Below are 22,315 nucleotides of genomic sequence, written 5' to 3' on the forward strand. Positions count from 1 at the left end.
TGTGTCCCCTCCTTTTGGCTCAGGACCTGGCTGGAGGGAACTTTGACCAAGAGAATGCTCTACTTGCTCTCAAATTTCTTACCTGCTGTGTCGGGCAGGCCCCAGGGCTCCTGTTATGGATGACATCCGCACAGCTCCCAGGCTTTCCACACACTGGAGCTCCTTCCAGAATCACACTCTGCAGGCTAAAGAAGAGGCTGAGAGTGACAAGAAGCTCAACCGAGCTCCAAAGGCATGTGGGGGGTAGCGGGAGGTTGGGGGAGTTGGAGGGGGGATCGGTGCGCTGCCTGTCTTAGGTCTGTTGCCACATCTTATGAGACAGGGTTCAAGTGAAGGAATAAAGGACCACTATTTCTGCCATAGGCCAACGCTTTCCATTTTTCCACTGATGGACCTGGCCTGAGGAATGATGTCACCAAGGGGTCCAAGGGACAGTGGTTACCTTAGCTTATAGAACTCAGCTGGTACTAAAAGGGAAATTTGAGAAGTGAGCAAATGTGGCCATGTCCAGCCACGGAGGGAGTAGGCTGACTGACCTTTTGGACTGCTGCCATGCAGAAATCAGTAACAAATGCCATCCAAGTGGCCAGCTTTCCCCATGGGGAATTGTACGTCCCTCCATGAGCATTTCCCCCCAGCAGAAGTCCAGAGGGTCAATGCCCCAGATACAGGAGCAGAGTGTTGCCCATGGAAAATGGTTGAGCACGGAGTGAGTGAAATCCAGCCACAAAGCTGTCCCCAGACACCTGGAATCCTCAGGAGGGTGACTGTCAAGATTGGCCCTGGACAGGGATGGTATGTGTCTGGAACCCTGGGAGTCTATGCTCCCTCCATTTTGCTCTGGTATGGGCACAGGCCTTAGTTCAATTTGAGGAGCTCTGCGCCTTGGGTATGTTCTAGATCCATTCTTCCTACTGGGATGAAGCACCCTGACAAAAAAGGAACCTTTAGGGAGGAAAGGGATTGCTTTTGCTACAGTTCCAGGTTCTAGACCACCATTGTGGAGAAGCCACAGAGGAGTCACTGTGGGGCGCTTAACATATTTAGTCTACCCCATCCACAGTCCAGAGCAGAGAGGAGTAACTGTGTGCTTGTCACTTGCTTGCTTGGGTTAGCGCCATTTCCCTATCCTTGTCTAGTCCAGCATTCGCTGACTAGGGATTAGAGCTGCCCACAGTAGGCTGGGTCTTCTGACATCAATGAACTTGATTAAGACAACCCGCCACACACACACCCACAGGCCGACCCCATGTAAACATTCCCTCACCGAGGTTCCCCCTTTCCCAGGTAATCCTAGGTTGTGTCAAGGCAATCAAAGCTAACCATCACAAGTAGGTTGGGCGCTGTGAAAAGGAAAAGTATTAGGACTGTCCTTAGGAATACCTCACAGATTTGACAATGGTCATTCTTTTGGCCCCTCCACAAATATTAGGCCACAAATCAGAAGCCAGTCAAGAAACCTGATGCCAAATAAGAGCCCTTCTCGTGCCCACCCTCATGCAGAACTCTGGCTGATAATGGAAGTTTCTGGAAGTTGAGTCCCATTCAGGAGATATTGAGAACCAGCGAGTAAGAGGGTGGGGCAGGCAGCCAGCGACTGGGCTGGGAGGGAAGGTAGATGATGCCCCCCCTCAACTTGGTTTCTATAATGAGGAAGTTCTCTGCAGCTCAGTTTCCTCTCCCTCGCTGAGCGCCTGAAACAGGAAGTCAGTCAGTTAAGCTGGTAGTAGCAGCAGAGGCAACTTCTGAGAGACAACAGGCGGCGGGTCTCAGCGGAGGACCCTTAAGTGCTCTGCCGGTGTGTCCGTCCTGGGAGTGGCTGCTGACCCGGCCCAGGAGACCCATGCCTGCTATGGTCCCTGGGTGGAACCATGGCAACATCACCCGCTCCAAAGCAGAGGAGCTGCTTTCCAGGGCCGGCAAGGACGGCAGTTTCCTTGTGCGTGCCAGCGAGTCCATCCCCAAGGCCTACGCGCTATGTGTGTTGTGAGTACCCTCGTCTCTTCCCAACCGTCAGATCCAGGGACCCCTGAGGGGTGGATCAAAAGGGGAACCCCTGTAATGGCTTGAGTTAGTTTCATGTCACAGGTAGAGCATGACCGGCTCCCTATGGGGAGGGCAGAGTGGGGCAGCTTCTGAGGCCCACTTTGAATCTAGGCTTTGGAGTTCTGGGAACCTGTGTCCTCACAGACTATGCGGTGCTAGGGCCCTCCGAGTTACTCTGGGCCTGGTCCACAGTGCAGCCCTTCCCGACCTGTAGTGCCAGGGGTCTCCCTGGGCTCCGGAGGCAGCAGACCGGGTCCTCATTTTGATCCAGGAAGAAACTTGGGCCTCTCTGGTGGAAGGCGTGTTGAAAAGCATCTTGGTCGACTTAAGTGTCAGTCGGGGACCCAGCAAAGAGCAGCAGTGGCAGGAGGGATCCCTTCCTCCACCCAGGCACGGTCTTGGAGCTAGTTCTATCTGGGGAGCTGACGCTGGGGTGCATTTACTCCAGAAGGGACTCCTCACCCAGAAGTTTTATTTCAGGTGGTAAGCTTAGACAGAGGAAGCCACGGAGCTGCTCTTGAAACAGGTCTCCATTCCCTCCATGCACCCGGCTGCATCCCCACCCAGCTGGGTCTCTGCCCCAACTGGTTCCCCCTACAGCCCAGCGTGGAGATGTTGCTGAGTGTGTTGGTTATCCTAACAACAGAGAAAACAGCCACTTGCCGAAGGTTCCTTTTTAACACGACATCTGTCTAGTGTTTGAGGAAGGCCCTTACCCCTACAGCCCTGTGGTCTAATCATGTCCCGGCTTCAGGTTGGAGCAGGGCAGGGAACACAGTCAGGAAGGGTGTGTCCACTTCAACAGCTCAGGTAGCATCTGACAGAGTGTCCCTGGGCTGACAGAGAGAGCTTTCAAGAGCAGCCAAGGCCCTCATATCTTCATGCAGGAGGGAAGTGGGTGACTGAGCACAGACAGTTCTGAGCCTGACTCATGTTGGGACCTGCTGTGCTAGGCAGTTATAGACTGGTTTCATCTTCAAGACAACCAGGGGTGAGGTCCTCTGAACACCTAGACCTGGAGATGGCAAGCGTGAGGATTGGATAGGTTAGGGACTGATAACAGCCACGGCTAAGGTCGTTTGCTCCCGGAGACCACTAGCTCGTGCTGCCCACCTCTCTCTACCACCAGCAAGCTGGGCGCGCCAGTGGACTCGGGTGGAAGCAAGGGGAGCGAGGGTGTTCACAGAGCTAGAGGCGGGGGTCACTAGAAACCAGCTCAGGCTCACGGCTGGCTGACCTTCTTGTGGTGCTGGAGGTAGCAGCCAGCTTCCTGTACGCCCGCCCACCCGTGTGTCTCAGGAGAAGCGCTGCAGGTGGCCAGAACCAGTCCCAAAGCCCCATCCCTTGGGGATCTACCAGCGAGGGGCCCTAAAGAGGGAAGGAAGGTACTTTTTACCACTTTTTACCATCTCACGGGCTCAGCCTGACTCCACTGGCCCAGCTACAGTTCTTTTCTGCCCCAGTGGGATTTGGGCCAATGGCAATTCTGTTGGGAGTTGGCTATGGGCTGAGAGACTGCAGTGTGCTTGGATTACAGACCTGTGTTCTCTTACTCTAAGCATCCAGAAGGCTGAAGTCAAAGGAGAAACAGGCTGAGCTGAGCCCACAGGGTCTTGCAGGTTCTTTAGGCAGACAGTCCCTGGCCTTTTTTTTTTCTTCCCTTTCTCCCCTACCTCAGCTGCCTTAGGCTCATGCAAAGGCAAGGTGATTTGGAGATTTCGAACTAATTGGAAGACTGCTACAACCGCAGTATGGAATAGAGTATCCTTTCATGCCTCCCCCAGCCCCCAATTTGCAAACTTGTTAGAGTCAGCCCTTTTAATGCTAAGAGACTTAGCTTCCTGAAAAACAAACTTCACACCTTACTTCCCTGTGAATGAGTCTGTCCACCTCATCACCGGCCGCCCACCTCATCCGTCCACCCACCTCGCTACCGGTCCCCCACCTCATCCCCCACCCCCACCTTTCCCCAGCCCCCACCTTCTGCCCTGGCCAGAATCCCAGCTCCTGCTAGAGGAGATCAAGGCAACAGCCTCAGGACAACAGCAGGGTAAAGGGAAGATATGGGCTGCAAAGAGGTGATGGGGTACAGGGTGGAGGTGGGGTACAGGGTGGAGGTGGGGTACAGGGTGGAGGTGGGGTACAGAGCAGGAGAACCTTCTTTGGTCTCAGAAGTAATAGATTTGGCATATGAGCTGTCTTCCTGGACACCAGCCAGTCTGTGTGGCCTCTGGGTCATGCAGCTGTGGGTCAGAACCTTAGTGACCCTGAAGCTGGAGCTTCATCCACGTCCCTTCTTGTGACTGAAAGGACAGCAGCAGGGGCCCCATGTCTGTGACTTAGGTGTGTCTGGCACTCTGGGGAGAGCACAGTCTTGTCAGGAGGGCCTTCGGGCTAGGAGAGTTGACTAGACACAGTCAGGGTAAATGCTTAAAGACAAGGGTGCATTCAGTACCACCTGTGTGACGTAGGACACGCATCCCCCCCACACACACCCTGACTCTCATTGTCTTGAAAAAGAGCGGCCCTGTCCTCTACCACCAAGCAAGAAGGTTTTCGTCTCTTCTCAGTCACTCAGAGAGCCTTGGGTTAGGGGAGCCTGGAGTTACACTAGGGGCCCAGAGCACTGTCTTGGGGGGAGCTTGCTGGTATGATTAGAGTTCTATTCTGCCTTCCTTGAAAGCGAGTGTGAGCTCTTCTAAGTGGGGCCCGTGTCATCGCCTCTCATTTCTACCCAGTTCCTCCATGGGGCTTCAGCTAGGCTCCCAGGAGCCTGTGGACCCTGGGTGGGATATAGGCCAGGTGGATGGAAACCATTCAAGAGGCTATGAGGTTCGTGAGTAGGGACAGCACAGAGCCTGGTACTGTGTGCTGCAGAGAAGATACTGCTTTGGAGGGTAGGTCAGCAAATTCAGGGTCTGTGGGTCAGCCAGGTAGCTTCTTTTTTGCTTCTGCTACGTAGGAAGAATTTGGGTGCAGCTGCTCTTCCTGAAAGAGCTGGACTGGCCTAGACAGTACCCAAATTCAACTAGATCAAGTTAGCTACCATCCGCGTGAATGCCATTCCCCCGTTCCACTCTGGAGCCATCTGGCTTCCTCTCTTGCCGGGAGAATGTGGCTGCCTTTAATCCAGCCATATGAGTGAGGGATTCACTCAAGGAATCAAGGAAGCAAGCAGCCTTCCATAGTGCAACCAGCCTGATGCATGGAGTGAAGATTGAATACCAGGTCGTTCTGGGCTTGTTAGTCCTGGCAGTATAGAAAGAAAGAGGGAAAAAAGCATGGGACATTTACCATCGAAAATGCCCTCAGGGATGACATTCTAGTCATTTGAAGGAAAGCAGTGACTAGCCAGCCCCTGGAGGGAGAGTGGGCCCCAAGCCTGCCAGAGGTGATAAAACAGTCCCGGTTTTCGGGACTCTTGAGAGTTGGGTGAGGACCTTGGTTTTGGTGGAAAGAGAAGAATGCAGAGAAGGGCTTTTAAGGGTGGAAATGCCCAGCAGAGGGGTCAGGGCATGGACTGTGCTGTGAGAGGGTGCGCGGTGTTCTCCCTTCCTCCAATCTCCGTTTAAAGTTTCTGTGAGGTTTCCACAGCTTGCTAAGGCCTTTTGTGCAAACGCAATGTGGAGTTGTTTTCCATATCTGGCCCTGAAGGCAAATGAGGAAATGCCAGCATCGGCAGAAGCCAGAGCTGGAGGTCTGCGGGCTCCCGACGTCCTCTTGACATGAGGAAAAGCCTCTGTCTGAAGGTGGTGGGTGCTCTTGAAGATTACTCCTGTGTCTAAGACCAGGAGGGAGGGCTGAGCCCAGCAAGGCCTATTTAATTATATCATTTACATGAAGTGACATGGAAGGATTATGTTTATGCCCATGGATCTGTCTTCCCAGGTACAGGGTAGGCACTGGCTTAGGTGCACTTTGCAGCTCTGCCTGCCGCCTAAGTTACGCTCACCTGTGCAAGGACATTAGCACTCTTTTTTTTTTTTTTGACAAGAATGAGACTTTAATCAGTTTTCAGTGGAGTTTATAACACTAAGATAAAGGGTTGTTAACAAACACAGTAACAAATGGACATCTGATTGGCACGAGGCATTATCCTGTACACGTCATACTTGTGTATCCTCAGTGCATGGCATTTACACACAGAGCTACTGTTGCACAGTGCAAGAGTATCTGAAGAGGCTGAATCGGGGTAAGGCTGTTTTTACAGACTAAGTTTTTTTTTTAGTGTATATATTCTATATGAAAAGAGATTGAAAAAAAAAAAAGAAAAGAGATTGAACTTTTGAACCGGCAGGTAGAAGCAACTCTGCCAAATACTACAGTAAAAGGACATTAACACTCTTTAGCAACAACCCCATCTCTCTGGGACAAGAGGCTCCTGCCTCCCTGCCTCACAGATGGAACAAGAACTCTGCTGTTGCTCTCCGGCTCATGCCAGGCCACATAGTCCTGAGTAGCAAGACTTGCTTAGGATCTGCTTAGAGTCGCTTTGTTATATTAGCAGGATCCCCTAGAACCCAGCTCCAAAGTGAGGCCGGCCAGGCCAGTTCACTGGCTTACAGTGCTTCTTCTGAGGTTAGTGCACACACTGTAGAGTCACCCGTCCGCAGGCTGGTTTGTGGTTCAGTGCTCCTTAGTACAGCCACATCGTTGTGCAGCCAACACCGCTGTCTAATATCAGAGCATTCTCATTGTCCCCAAAAGACCCTCCACCATACCCACGAGCAGCTGCTTGCCGATGCTTTTTTCCCCTGACCTCTGGAAACAGCCAATCCACTTTCTGTCCCTAAAGACATACCTGACAAGTGAATTTCCAGTTTGGGGAACTATGGATTTGTTCACTTGGCATAATTCAAGTTCATCTGAACTGCAGCAGGTATCCATCTTTTGGTCAGTTTATGAGTGTATTAGTCCATTGTATGGACACACCATGGGCACCTGTTGAATGACTTTTGCACTGTGTTTTACTTTTTGATTGTTATGAGCAATGCTTCTGAGAAGAGTTGTGAATGGGAACTAGCCTTTGTGTGGATTCTGCTTGCAGTAGTCTTGGGTACGGCCCTGAGAGGCGGGGCTGGGTCCTGTGGTGATTTGATATTTAGCGTTTTGAGGAACTGCTGAACTCTTGTGCTCAGCCGTGGCACCCTCTCGCCAGCCATGTGTGGGGGTCGTTTTTTCACTGGTTTGTTATCTGGGGTGTGTGTGGGAGTGTGTGTGTGTGTGTGTGTGTGTGTGTGTGTGTGTGCCAGAGGATAGTCTCAGGAGTTGATCCTCTCCTTCTACCATGTGGGTCCCAGTGACAGAACTCAAATAGTCAGGCTTGGTGGCAAACGCCCTTACCCCCTGACCCATCTCACCAGCCACCAGTCCCACCTTTTTAATTTTTTTTTTTTTTCGACAGAGGTTCTCAATGTCCCAGAACTTGTCATGTAGACTAGGCTGGCCAGGGAGAGAGCCACTAAACGCAGTTTGTTGCTGTGGTTAATTGGTTGGTTTTTAATGTACATTCTGGGCGCCCAACTAGGATTATTATGCTTTCAAGGGAGACACTTTTCTAGCACCTCTCTCCCCATCCCCTTGCTCGTTTGCATTTTTGTGAGCCGTGGTCTCATGTAGCCTAGGCCTGCTTCGTATTCCCTATTACAGTCAAAATTGAGCTCCTCATCTTACTGCTTCTACTTCCTAAATGTGCCTGACTTTTCTGTTCTCCCCAGCTTGGTGGCTGTGAGGCAGCATCTCACTGTGATTTTGAGTTGTATCCCTCGTGTTGCTACTGCTAATGGGTGGTCTGAATGCCTTATTTGGAGAACTGTCTATACAGCCTTTGCACATTCGAGTGGCTACATCATTGAGAGGGTGAGATAGGAAGACAGGGAATAAGATGGATATCCCTAAGCCTAGCCCTAGACAGGCCAGAGTACACGCACCATGTGCTTTGCATATGTAAAAATACATCTGGCCATTGGTTTTATGAGCTGAGAGCAACCAGTGAGGTCTCAGAAGCAGAGAAGCAGGGGACCCATCTGTGAAGAAAGTTCCATGACGGGAGAGCTGTGACACTGTCACTTCCGGGACTTCCTGGAGGCCTCTGGGAGACACGAGCTGTCATGTGGGGCCTCCACAGAGGAAGCGCTCGACGCGATTGAGGCAGGAAGAGGACTTCACTGACGCAAGAGTGTCTGGTGGCTGCTGCGCCACCCGGGTTGACCGCCTGGGAGCCTGAGAGAGGGAGGGGCCTGGGCACGAACACAGAAAAAAACATCTAGGGGATCAGAGAATGAAGGTGAAGTCTAGAAGAGAGGCCCTGTAACCTTCTAATTCTAGCTCCATCTTAGTAAGGAGGTGCCAAAGGGTTGACGTCCTACAGTTGTGGAAAAGCTAGACAGAACTCGGAATATTCTATGAGAGGGAGCCCCACACTGGTAGCTGTGGTGGACTCTTGCCCTCTGGGAGAAAGGTGGAAGAGGTGGGGAGAAGGAGTGTAAGAAACATGTGGGGTCAGATTTCTTTTTTCTTTATTTTAACAAACCCTACAAATTTGCCCATCTTGTAAAGTTGCCTCAACATAATGCGCATGTTCTTTTTGTCTCCGTTACTTAAAAAATCATCTTACTGGGCTAGGGAGATGGCTCAGTTGGCAATGTGCTTGTCTTGCAAGAGCAAGAACCTGACTTTCATCACCACAACTAACACCAAAAAGCCAAGCGGGATGATACATGCTTATAATCCCAGTGCTAGGGAGGCAGAGTCGAGAGGATCCCTGGGACTCACTGACCAGCCAACCGAACTGAATCAATGAGCCTCAGGCCATTGAGAGACCTTGCCTCCAAAAAAAAAAAAAAAAAAAAAAAGATGCATCTGAGGGAGGAGGACACTCAAGATTGTCCCCTGGCCTCTACTCCTACATTTATGTATGTACACATGTGCCCCTAAACACATACACGGGAGTGGACATGCTGTTAACAGGCTTCAGAACCCATCAGTTTGGGTTTAGTTTGCAATTGAAATAATACCATGCAGGGCTGGCCAAAGGAACCTCTGCAGAAAGGGAGCGCTCACCTGGCCCTGCAGCTGGAGTGGGCAGCGCAGGAGTGGACAGAGCTGGAGATAAAGTCTTCTTTCAAGTACCCGAAGCAGTATTAACTCTGTGTGGAGGAACACGCATGTAAACACTCAAAACGCGGAGGCAGGAAGATTGCCATGAGTTCCAGGCAGGTCAGCCTTCCAGGCTGTCATAGTGAAACCCTGTCTCAACAGCCACAAAAAGTTAAGCATAAAGTAAAAAGTATAAAACAAGTATAACCGTCACCCAGTCACTGAGAGACTAGAATAAGCCTTGTTGATTTGTTTGTGCCTTCTCATTCTCTCTCCGTATATATGCAAGCTCTATTGTAACACACACACACACACACACACACACACACACACACACAGAGCACCACCTTTAATTTGTGGTCTGAGGTTTCCAGCAACCTAGTTAGCAACCTGAGGTTTTCCTGCCTAGCTAGAATTTCTTCCTAAACATCACTCTTGCTGGAAGCACAGACTTCTCTTCCAGGATGTTTCATGCTTTATGGAATGATTCTTTGATTATCTGACATTTGCATTATCGGCACTCATCCAGCAGAATTGTTACACATGTTACTGGTTGCGAATCCCCAGGGGACTATTAGATCACGGTGCTGGAGCCTTCAAAGGCTGTGGATACAAAACGGCAAAATGCTTAACAGAGAGTTTGACTTAATTTATGTTTCTGGCAAGCTGTATGAGAGAACACCCACCTCCTTCCAATATCCTATTCGACGTATGGTTATTTTTAAGAAAATTAGAGTCTAAGGCACAAAGTCATCCTTGCTCATTTTGATTTACTTTTGATGGTTGATCTGGTTTGAGAGGCTTGCTGGCCATCCTCCTTTGCAGATGGTCCTCTCTATTCTCTTAGCCTCTTTTATTCAATTAAAAGTATATGCAGCTTGGTAGGAAGGATGGTTATGCATTCCAGGCCACCATGGACTATATAACGAGGCCCTGTCTCAATAGAAAGTGGAAGGGGGCACTGGGGATGTAGCCCAGTAGTTAAATGCTTGCCTAGTATTCATGAGGTCCTGGGTTCAGTCCCCAGCATCAGGGCTGCTGCAAGCCTCACTATCTGCCTATGCGAGTCATTGTGTCATGCTTTTTGCAAGTACATTTTCATGATGGTTTGCCTCTAAGCTTTGTGTTCTTTGACAGAGAAGGATCATAAATGTTTGCAAAAAATCTATCACTTTCTCTCTTTTTTTATTTTCCTTTTTGACTGCTTCCTTGGATTTCCAACACAGAGACTCCTTCTGCATGCAGAAATCCACCTCTGAGGGTTAGAACTGGGTCTTTGTAGCTAATCATCTCAGGTTACAGAAGGAATGTTGGGGGAGGCCGCTTGTTCGTTCCCAGCTGCCAAGACCACAGAATAATCACTCAGAAACTATATTACTTGCAATACTGTTTGGCTAATAGCTTGAGAGTGTATTGCTAGATAGCTCTTACATCTAGAATTAACCCATTTCCATTACTTTACATTTTACCGCAAATTTTGTGGCCTACCAGCAAGGTTCCAGCTAACAACTTGTATCTTTCCCCTCTGGCGGCTACATGGCTTCTCACTTCTTTCTCCCAGCAATCAGTTTAGTTTTTCCTCCTACCTCTACTCTGCTAAGCCACTGGTCAAAGCAGCTTCTTTATTTATTAACCAATAAAATCAACATGTATACAGAAGGACTTCCCACATCAAAGGAACCTCCATTCGTTTTTCTAATTACCCTGGGTCCTAGCCTTCTCATCTGAAAACTAAGCATAAGAGGATCTATGTGGTAGAATTATTGCATGTGCTCACTGAATAATGTGTACTGTATGTTTAGCATCCTGACTATACAAGCAAATATAGCAGTGGCCTAGGCTGTTGTTCCCTTATTTTTTTATTGTTCACATTGAAAACTTAAATCTTGTTGGACTTAATTTAATGGATGACAAATGATGGAAATTTGTGCTTATTTTTCTCAAGTAGCCATCTTTCCCCGAGCTCTTATTAAATGATGTATCCTTCCCCCTCTTGTCTTACTAAGGTCCTTCTTGGTTGTTTATCTGTCCAAGTATGTCCCCCTACACCATTCTTCTTACAAAGACAATGACATCATTTTGCAAAATGTTTTGGGATTTTCTTATATTATCTTATATTCAAGTGCTTTTCCACGTAAACCAGATAATAACATTTTTCAAGTTGGACAAAATTTTGTATTGTAACTTGCACTGGGATGGCAAGAATTATAAGGTAATCTGTGAGCTTGACATTTTAGTGACATTCAGTCTTATTATGTTATCTTTTTGATGGTGTAATATTTTTTCATACAGACCCAGAATATTTCTTGTTAGGGTTTCTGCTGATGGCTTTGTATTTTTATTACTATTGTAAATGTTACATTCTCCCCATTGTTACTAGTCCACCATAACAAATTGCCTGCATAGAATTTTATGTTTTCATCTTTTACTCTGTCACTTTCTTTGACAATTCCTCATTAATCTTTCATCTGCTTCTTTTATCTTTGCTTTTTAAAGGAATGTTAGCATCTGTGGTGTGTGTGATACCATGCGTGTGCACAGATGTGTGTGCACATGTTTGTGTTGGCCTGCTGCACTGGCTGGTTTGTGTGTGTCAACTTGACCCAGGCTAGAGTCGTCAGAGAGAAAGGAGCGTCAGTTGAGAAATGCCTCCATGAAATCAGGCATTTTCTCAATTCATGATCAGTGAGGGAAGACCCAGCCCATGGTGGAAGCTGCTGCTGCTCCTGGGATAGTGGTCCTGCGTTTCCTAAGAAGTCAGGGTGAGCAAGCCAGGGGAAGCAAGCCAGTAATCAGCACCGCTCCACGGCCACTTCCTTAGCTCCTGCCTCCAGATTTCTTCCCTGCTTGAGTCCTGTCCTGGCTTCATTGGGTGATGATCATCACTGTGGAAGTTTAAGCCAAATAAACCCTTTCATCCCCAGCTTGATTTTTCAGCCGTAGTGTTTTATCACAGCAATAGAAACCCTACCTAAGACACATGTGCGTGTGAGTGGAGGCCAGAGGAGGACATCGGATATCCTGATCTCTCATTCTCTGCAGCGTTCCCTTGAGACAGTGTGTCACTGAACATAGAGCTTGGCTGACTGACCAGACCCAGCAAGCCTCCTGTCTCTGCCGCCCATCCTCTCCCAGCCCTGGAGTTAATAGATGTGGGTGTGATCACACCGGATTTTTTTTTCTTTTAATTTAATTTTGAGACAGAGTCTCTGTATGTAACCCTGGCTGGTTTAGAATTCACAGAGATGTGCCTACCTCCCACGCTCTGGGACTCAAGGCATGCTCTGTCACACAGGCGCTACACCCCGCTCTTTCACATGGGTTCTGGGGATCCGAACTCCGGTCTGCGTGCTTGCCCAGCAAGCATTCTTACCCACCAAGCCTCCTCCCCAGCCCTAACTCTTCTGAACAGGTCTTTATACCATCTACAAATCAGGATTATAGTCTTTTCCTTCCAAACGCTTACACCGCTTACTCAAATCCCATGGCTCATGACATTGGCCAGTATTTCTAAAGTCATATAGTGGAGCCGGATGGAAAAAGAAAGTGTCTTCCTCAAGGAGAATCTCTTATACCCTGACAACTAAGACCTTTATTTGCCTTTGGTCGGGGTGGAACTAGGATGTGTGGGTTCTTGGGATGCAGATTTACCTCCCTGGGCCTCACCATGCTGTTTTGAAACAATGGGTTTGTTTAAGACAGAGATTACGCCTTTATGTCCTTCTAGGGTGGAGGACTCTTTTGAGTGGTGGTATAGTTCACAGCTCCAGTAATTCTTTTCCTAACAACTCTGTGAGTGTGTGTGTGTGTGTGTGTGTGTGTGTGTGTGTACAACTTCTTTTAGAATCAAAAGTTCATTTCTGCTGAAATTATCTTATCAAGCAAATAAACAAAAAAGTAAGAAGGAAGGAGATAAGAACTCCCTCCCAAACCAATAAGACCTGGGTGGTACTGGGCCAAGGGGTAAACTCTCAGCAGACAGATGGAAGGCTGTCTTCTAGGGGCCTTGCTTCCATGCCTTTGCTTCCTAAAACTTTAGGTCAAGAGTGATTTCTTGGGTTCCTATGACTGAGGACAGTGCTGTGCCTGCCTTTTCTCAGCTTCTCATTTGCTGGCCACTTGACCCTCCTCCTCTTTTCTCTCTTCAGGAGGGACCCATGTGAGCCACCTTAGCCCTGTGACTCTGGAGTTCTTTAGGTTTGGGTAGTAGGTGTTAAACACTCTTGCTTTCTGGGGCTATGTCCATTCTCTTGATTCTGTGTTAGCCAAAATGACTTGACTCCTCCTTTGACTGGGGCATGGGGACAGGGTCACTATGTAGCCCATGTTGGCTTTGAATTCTCTATCCTCCTGTCTCAGCTTCCCAAATGCTCAAATTATAGGTGTGCAGGACCGTGTCCAACTTCACATGGCTTCCTGAATGCAGACTTCCCATTTTGTCTGTCTTCTATGCCATCTTGCCCAGAAGTGTGCCATATCTAACCTTGAAAAGAGAAAACGCAAGGAGTATTTTCTAGAAATTAGAAGTGGCGCTTAGCAAGAGTCAGAGTGGGATTTATAAGCAATCCCAGGAGCAGATTGTGGAGTGAGACAAGCCCTGGTGTCTGGTTTTCAAGTTCGATTTCTCTGCCTCTCTGTGGGACTCACGGTGTGGAAGGTGATTCTAGGCATTGCTAATGTTGTTGGCCAGGTATCGTCAGACTTGACCAGTTTCCTACTCGCATGTGATTGCCCTCTCCTCTCGTGGTGAAGCACAATTTCTCATGCTATTCATTCCAAGATTGTCCCCCGACTCTTCACCCACCTCCTACCCCAGCAAAGGCAGCTTCCCACTTTTGCTCCTCCTCCAGGATTAGTGCAGGACAGACTTCTGTCACTTGTCTCCAATGGAGCAAGTTAAGTGGCAATTCTGCTCTTAGACTGCCTTCCCTTGAGGACAGAAGATGGTAGCAGAAGGAAGGTTTGTCCTGATCTGGATCCCATGGGGCCTAGTGGCAAGGCAGAGCGACACAGCCGAGAACTAGTGTTGGCAACCCCACATTGGTACCAAATCACTGAGAAGAACTGAAAAGAGCTGGTCAAGAGCTGGCATCCCCAGCAAGCAATGAACACAGTATCTGGAGATGCACTTGTCAAACAGAATTTACCTGCAGGATCGTTGCATGCAACATATTGGTTTTCCCCCATGGAGTCGAGGATCCAATCCAGGGCTGTTTACGTGTTACGCAAGTGTTCTATTACGGAGTCACACACAGCCTGCTCTCGACATCATGGCTGTAATATCTTGTATGTGTGTTAGAAGTGTGCGGTGCATCTATATGTGCATGTGTGTGTGTTTTGTGAATGCACATGTGGGCGTATGTGTCATGCACATGCACATGAGTTGGCCTGTGCACACATAAGTAGGAGGCACATATTCCACATAAGACCAGGGAGAAGGGCAGCTGCCGATGAACGGGGGTGGGGTGGGGGCTAGCCTCCCTGTGGAAGCCCCAGAATTCTTTGAAATTTAATTTTGGACTGGTGTTTTCATTAAGGCTGATGGCTATGATTATATCTGCATAAGGACAGCTCTCAGGCAGGGTCATCTGAGTTGTTTCAGTTCTGATTTCTGCCTTAGACCTGTGAGACTGTTTCTTTGTTTCAGTTTCTAGAACATCTTTGAAAAGGCTAGGAAGGTTTTCCCCCCACACTTAACTAAACTAAGGGGGCTTTCCTGTTTGGAGTAGCCCCTCTTTGTCTCTCTGTCTTTTCTTTCGGTCTGTGAGCCCATGTGTTTTGCTGGCTCCTTGCGGTTCTTTCATAAGTAGCAGCCCTCAGCCAGAGAGAGCCATTTTCACCCTCCTTTGGTTATCTGTAGGAGGAAATGTCAGGGCTCCTGAGAGATAAGCCCTGAACAGGGCAGAGCAGGCTCTACAGTCCCCTGGCTCTGCACAGGGTTGAGGTTAGGAACCGTGGGGGAATGGCTAAGGGAGTGTCGTGAGGATTCTCTGTGTTCCAAAGAGATCTCTGAGACCTGAGATGGCATCAGGTCAGATAGTGGTGGTATCAACTTGGGCTGTGGAGACAGGTTTAGGGGTTGGGGAACAGGGACAGAAAGTTGGGGCTACAGCCAGATGAGCTCTCCTGAGAAGTTTTCCATGGGAAATGAAGCAACAAAGTCATGAAATCTCCCAAAGCATTGCCCCAGATTATCTTTGAGTGTATATGAATGTCACACCATAAAAGAAAAGCTTATAAAACTGACGACATTAAAAACATAAAATTACCCAGCTACAAAAGATAACCAGCAAACATCATTGAAAAAGGTAACAACACAGATCAGAGTTCTGTAAATAAGCACAAGATGACACAAAGAAACAGTGAGACAAAGACGTAAAAAGGAATTCAAAGAAAAAGAAACAGAAAGAGCCAAGAACAAGAACATGCTGAACCTTTCTCACAGGGAGAGGCAAATTAAGGCCAGCTGTCGCTGTTCTTCCCCTCTCAGATTTGCAAAGATTAAGAAATCTGATAAACCAGTCAGCAGGGTGTGAGGAAATAGACACTCTCATATCCGTTAGGAGGAAGAAAAAAAAAATGACAGTCTTGCTGGATGGCAGATGGTAGTCTCTACCAAAATACAGACTGCCAGCAAGACATAGTGGCTCACACCTGCAATCCCAGCACTTGGGAGGCTGAGACAGGAGGATTATCACGAGTTTGAAACAGGTCTAAGCTACATAAAAGGGTGCATGTGTGTAAAATGCCTATGTCTTTTTGTCTAGCTGACTCTGTCTAGTTTTTTTATATATGATAACTAAGCCGGGTGGAGGTGGCACACGCCTTCAATCCCAGTACTGTGGAGGCAGACACTCGGAGTGTCCAGTGTGAGCCAGGTACGGCTCATAAGGCTTTCAGTATGTGAATGTGGTTAGTCTTCCCAGCAGCAAGCAGATGTAGCATTGCTATCCTCTTCGTTGTATGAAAGCAAAGAGTTCATCCATGTGTGCACAGATGTAGGAGCAGAGCTGTTCACTGCAGCATTATTTAATAAAGGCAAAATGTTCAAATTACCACTACCACCAGGCCCTGGTCAAGGACATAACGGGGTATCTATGTGGTAGAATGCTGAGACAGTCAGCAAATCATCTCTCTCAGCTCATGTGTCTTGTTTACGTCCCTGTTGCTATGAAGAGACACCATGTCCAAGGCAACCTATAAAAGAAAGAGTTTACTAGGATGCCAACAAGTTTGGAGCCTATGATCATGATCATCCTGACAGAGAACATGGCAGCAGGCAGGTAGCTGAGAACTTACATCCTGATCCTTTTGAAACCTCAGTGTCCACCCCCAATGACACACCTACTCCAACAAGGCCACACCTCCTAATCCTTCCCAAACCGTTTCACCTACTCAGGACCAAGTATTCAAACATAGGAGCCTATGGAGAACATTCTCACTCAAACCACCACAATGTGGAAGACCTCCACGATATTTTATAAAGAAAGCAAACTTTAATACAATGTAAACAGTATAATTTTATATACATTTAAAGATATATATATGTATATATATACATACATACATTCTTATTTATAAATAAGAATAAGTCTAAGAAACTCATAGGATGGAGGAAACATATTTTTCATTTTACAACTTTCTGTGTGTGTCATTTTTTTCATTATACAATCTTTTTTGGATATATTTGTTTGTTAGTTTCTGTTTTTGGAGACACAGTCTCATGTAATCCAGACTGGCCTCCAACTCCGTGTGCAGCTGAGGATCTTTGAACTTCTGATCCTTTTGTTTCCACCTCCTGAGTACTGGCATTAGAGATGTGTGTCATCATGCCTGCTTTATGATGGGAATTGAACTCAGGGCTTCATAAGTGTTAGGCAAGCACTACCAACTGAGCCAAACACCCAACCCTCACTATAAGAATTTTAAACTGAGTTAACTAATAACACATGTGAAATCATGGTCCTGAGTCTGGCACATGAAAGGGGTTAAGTGACTTTTTTTAAGGTATATTTTTATGTGTTTTGCCTGCGTGTGTGTGTGTGTGTGTGTGTGTGTGTGTACACCATGTGTATACAGTATCTGCGGAGGCCAGAAAACAATGCTAGATCCCTTGGAATTTGAATTACAGTTAGTTTCTGGTCTCCATGTGGGTGCTGGGAATTGAACCCAGGTCCTCTGGAAGAGTAGCAAGTGCTCTTATCTACTGAGACTTCTCGCCAGCCTCCCTAAGTCTCAGAAGCATTGTGTTGTTGACAGAGCTTGGCCCCTTGGGGTAATAAGCATACCTAGTTTTCACTGTTTACATGAACCCCAAATAGAGGAGGTGGGGGAGAGGTCATTCTAGCAGACCTAAGGAAGAGCCAGTAGTGATAGTGTTCCCCAAAACTTCTTCCAGCCTTTCAGCCTTGGCCACCAACAGAACCCCATGACCACCATACTATCAGATACCAGCAAGCTGGAGATTGCTCACCAATGGCCCCTTACCATAGGGTCCTCAGTTTAAACAAGCCCTTGCTTTCAGAGATTCTAGGAAGGTCAGAAGTGCCTAGTATCCTTGAGCCAAAGAAGATAGAGCTTCTAAGAAGAGAAGGAGATCTTAGGTACTGGGCACCTCCTCCTCAAAAATAGCCAGAGCTTTCCAGCCCTCTGCAAATCTGAGTGTCTGAAGGGGTAGAGCTCACTTCAGGAAGAGGGAAGCCATAAAGCAAGGAGATCACGGGGAAGGAGCCAAGTAGGAAGAATGAGGTCCCAGCAGAAGTTAGGTACTGCGGAGCCACACCTTGGCCAGTGTGTTCCCTCTGCAGCTGTTCTCCAGACCTGGTTACCACACCATCTTGCTGAGCCCCTGGGAGTTTCAGTTCTTCAAACACTCTTTCTCCATTCTCTTAGACGACATGGCAGCTAAGCAATTGAGGAAGCCCCTCTGGATGACGGGCGCATTTAGATTAGACCCCCATGGCTAACTAGCAGCGACATAAACGGCACATCCATGGCCACTCTTGGTGTGCTGAGGCAGTGGGGAAACAGTGCTGTATGCAGGACTGAGACATTGGCTCAGCTCCGCCTCAGAACACCATCAGCGCTGACCTTTGGAGACTTTGTGTGCAGACTCCCCAAGCTGTGTCCAAGAGCCTTGTTCTTCTTGGTCCGAGCAAACTTTGCTTTCCTGCATGGTTTCTAATGTCGTCTTTGATCTATTTCAGGTTCCGGAACTGTGTTTACACTTACAGGATTCTGCCCAACGAGGATGATAAATTCACTGTTCAGGTAAGTCCCGAACCAGCTGGTGCCTGCTCTGGGAGAAAGTGAAAAAGAGAAGGAAGTGCAGGTGGCCCGGGGAGCCTCAGTGTGGGGACCTGGCAGAGCTCAGCTTTGTCCCCAAAGCACACGTTTTGGGCTGCGTAAATAACAGTGACTCTTCACAGATGACGAGTCGTAAGATGATAGTCACGCATGCCAGGGACTGTTGGTGGTCGTGGCTGAGAAAGGGACATGATGGTGAAGGGAGCCAAGCCAGTGGCTGTGTCTCGATCCACTGTTTTCTTTGAGTACCACCAAGGAGCAAGTGTAAGGGGCCCAGGAAGCAGCAGAGGCGGGTAAACTTGCAAGGGAACAAGTTGAGGTGAGATGGTTCCTTTAGCTTCCCATAGCCCCCTCTGCCCAATGCTGATAGTTGTGGCATCTGAATTCACTATACAAAGGCAAAATATACAAAGTCATAAAGAAACTCTATCTATATGTACTCTATCTATATGTCTGTCTGTCTGTCTATCTATCATCTATCTATCTATCATCTATCTATCTATCTACCTATCTATCATCTATCTATCATCTATCTATCCATCCATCCATCCATCTATCTATCATCTATCTATCTATCTATCTATCTATCTATCTATCATCTATCTATCTATCTACCTATCTATCATCTATCTATCATCTATCTATCCATCCATCCATCCATCTATCTATCATCTATCTATCTATCTATCTATCTATCTATCTATCTATCTATCATCTATCTATCTATATGGTATGCTCATAGTGGTCAGAGGACAATTTTCAGAAGCTACTTCTCTCTTTCTGCCATGCGGGTTCTAGGGATTGAACTCAAATCCTAAGCCTTGGCAGCAAGAGCCTTTACCCGCTGAGTCATCTCACCAGCCACAGGTGAACTTTAAAAGGAAAAAAAAATCAAGAGTGCCAGTCAGTCTGAGAAGACCACCGTGGTGGAGCTGTGGGGCAAACGTGAGGGCTTTGTCTGACCACAGTGTGTGGCAGCCGGGCGATGTGGAAGGCGGGGAAGTTGTTTTTTGCCGAGCTTCGTGAAGAGAACACAGGAGTGTGCAGAAGGGAGGTGACCGTCTCGGGGTCCTGTGTGTCACCAAGTTCACGGGGACCACAGGAAGAGCCACAGCAACATGTGGCTCACAGCTGAGCAGTGCGGTAAGAGTAGGCGAGCATTTAGGTCCCATGTCACCAGAGCGGCAAGGAACAAAATTTTCAGGGTTCAGCTGAAAAGAAAGTAGAAACAGGAGGGGACATTGGTGACTTCCAAAACTTGAAGGAGAGGTAGACTCGCAGCTGCCTTGACCAAAGGCCGTGAGTGCCTGGAAAAGCCCTTGGAAACGTGGAAGAGAGCAGCCATGACTAAAGGAAGGTCTCGCAGGGTGACTAATGATGAAATTCAGAAAAAAATCACTTCGATCACTTCCATCAGCTGCTTGCTTCCAAGAGTTCGAGGCTGGAAGGGGACTGGCTCCGTCCAGATGTGGCAGAGCTGCCCTTAGGGGACAGGTTTGCTCACACCAAGCTTCCTGTGAGAGGCCAGCATGGGCCACTGTGGGCTCGAGTAACTGCCCCGCGGCATGGCATGGTGGTCAGGCAGTTTATGCTTCTACCCGGCTCTCACGTGTGCATGAAGGGGGTCGGCTGGAAGGCCTCAGGCTGGTCTAGGGGTCAGAAAGTATCTGTACCAGCCCAGTGTTTAGTGGAAATCGCCAGGACAGATTTGGATCCACTTAAGCAAACGCTCTCTTCAAGGTTTCAGCTTGATGTTCGCCATCCGAATATTTTCTCAGATGTGGACGCCATAGCTTTCTGAGGACGTGGCTGGCCCAGGGGAGATGGCTTAGGCAAGTGGTGGGCCTCTGTGGTCTCTGCTCTTTTATCCAAGCCTAGGTCTGTGTGAACTTTGCCTGGTGGCCTGGGGTCCTTCTCAGGTGGCTTCCTGCTAGGAGTCGACTCTCTTAAGTTAAAAGTTGGTCGGTGTCTTTGATCTTTCTCCCCCTTTGTGGTTTCTTCTATTCCTTCAAAGTGACGAAAACTTTGAGTGTGACTGGAAAAGACATGACTTTGTGGCTTCTTGTCGAGGGTTTGTGCCCACAGCTTGTAAACCCGTCACTTCATCTGTCTGGAGTCTGTGCCCACGTTGTCTTCACCCTCTTGCTTTGGTGGCTTTCTGTGACCTCATAAATGACCACAGACCTTCAGTGGTTCTTAATTGAGAGCTTCAGTGGGTTTAGGGGGTCGCTCTGGCTGATTTACACAAGGGGCTACTGTCCTTGTTGGCCAGAAGGACACTAGGAAAGCCCAGGGTTTGGGCCCAGAGGCACTGGGGCCCTGGCTGGGTTCTACCTCAGTGAGTCAGTTCTTCTGTGGGTTTGCCCCTCCCCTGCTGAGAGCAATGCCCTTCTCATGTCCCAACCCCCAACAGGAATCTGATTGGCTCAGACACCAACAGCTTTCTCTGCCTTGACCACTCACAGGCTACTGAGCTCGGTGTTGCTTGGAGGTTAAGAAGCAGGTGCCTGCCCACCACTGACAGATGGGGAAAGAGCATAGCCTGCTATGGCCACCTCAGCAAGGCAGTTGACAGGCAGTTTTCAAGGAAGAGATATGGCATCGCTGGACATAATTGTTTCCAATCTTGCACTTGACCTAAAACTGTTTTGATCACCAATACCAGCTAACCAAGAGTCAAGAAGTCATGGACCGAGATTGTCTAGGGAATTCCTCGTCTGTAAGGATGTCCTTTCTAAAAAAAAAAAAAAAAAAAAAAAAAAAAAAAAAAAAAAAAAAAACCAGAAGCAAAACAAACAAAACAACAACAAAAACCAAATGCTAGTGGCGGGGGATGTTGCTCAATTGGTAGAGAGCCTGCCACAGTTTGATTCCCTGGTACTGCATAATGTCTGGCATAGTAGCACATACCTGTAATCTTAGCACTTTGGGGGGGGTGGGGTAGAGCTAAGGCAATCAAAAGTTCTAAGTCATCCTCAGCTACATAGTGAGTTTGAGATCAGCCCAGACTACATGAGACCCTGCCTCAAACACACACACACACATGCACACACATATATATGCACCCACACACGCACGCACGCACGCACGCATGCACGCACACTAAAATAGCCGATAGCATATAACTACCGAGAAGCAAATCAAAGCTCACACCCAGTGAAGCCAAGTCAGAGCTGTCCTTCAGGAAGCCCTGCTACTGGTCACAGCTTATTTTAGCTCTAGTTCCCCTTTTCACATTGAAACGAAAACCTACATTCTTTCCTGAGCTTAGCCACAGTTTCTGTATAACTCATTCCTGCTACCTGAACCCGTTCAATGTCAGCAGAAGCGGGAGCTAGGCTGAGACACTGCACAGTGCAACACCAAGACGGTTTCACGGATGGGAGAGGCAGGGCAGAGGGCCCTCTGAGATGGGCCCTTCCTCACCTCACCTGCTTGGCTGCTGTTTAATCATGAGTAGCTCTTGGCCAGAGGTTCCTTGCGTTCAGGACTTTGCAGCCACCTGGCTTTGTTCAGCGACTGCTAGGAAACCAAACAGGAAAGTAGAATGTCACATTTTCCCTGCTGTGGTCACAGTTCTGTGAATGGAGGGAGGGAGTGGTCTGCATGGAGGCCATTCCTCCCTGCACTGCTTAGTAGGGATGCAGCCATGTCCAGATCTTGGTAAGAAGGGAGGCAGCAACGACTGCTTACTTAGTCTGCAAGATGAGAAAGGGACGGAAACACGGAAGAAAATGAGAGGGAACCAGGTGGAGAGGGAGAAGGACAAAGAGCAAGAGAAGGCACAAGGAGGGGGCATAGTAAAAGAGAAAGGGGAGGATAATGAGGGAAGGACAAATCTACAAAGAGGAAGGCTTTGGATGAG

General features: G+C 48.1%; 1 protein-coding gene across 1 annotated transcript in view; it reads left to right on the forward strand.

Moving 5' to 3' along the window:
• The first annotated feature begins 1,709 nt into the window (after positions 1–1,709).
• Positions 1,710–22,315, forward strand: part of Inpp5d (inositol polyphosphate-5-phosphatase D) — a 112,184-nt gene continuing 91,578 nt past the window's right edge. Inside the window, exons 1-2 of the mRNA XM_048428960.3 lie at positions 1,710–1,986; positions 18,351–18,414. Coding sequence (XP_048284917.3) covers positions 1,844–1,986; positions 18,351–18,414 — 207 coding nt within the window. The 5' untranslated portion in view covers positions 1,710–1,843. The remainder of the gene's footprint in view (positions 1,987–18,350; positions 18,415–22,315) is intronic.

Source organism: Myodes glareolus, chromosome 1, assembly GCF_982192425.1.
Source record: "Myodes glareolus chromosome 1, mMyoGla1.1, whole genome shotgun sequence".
Lineage (NCBI taxonomy): Eukaryota > Metazoa > Chordata > Mammalia > Rodentia > Cricetidae > Myodes > Myodes glareolus.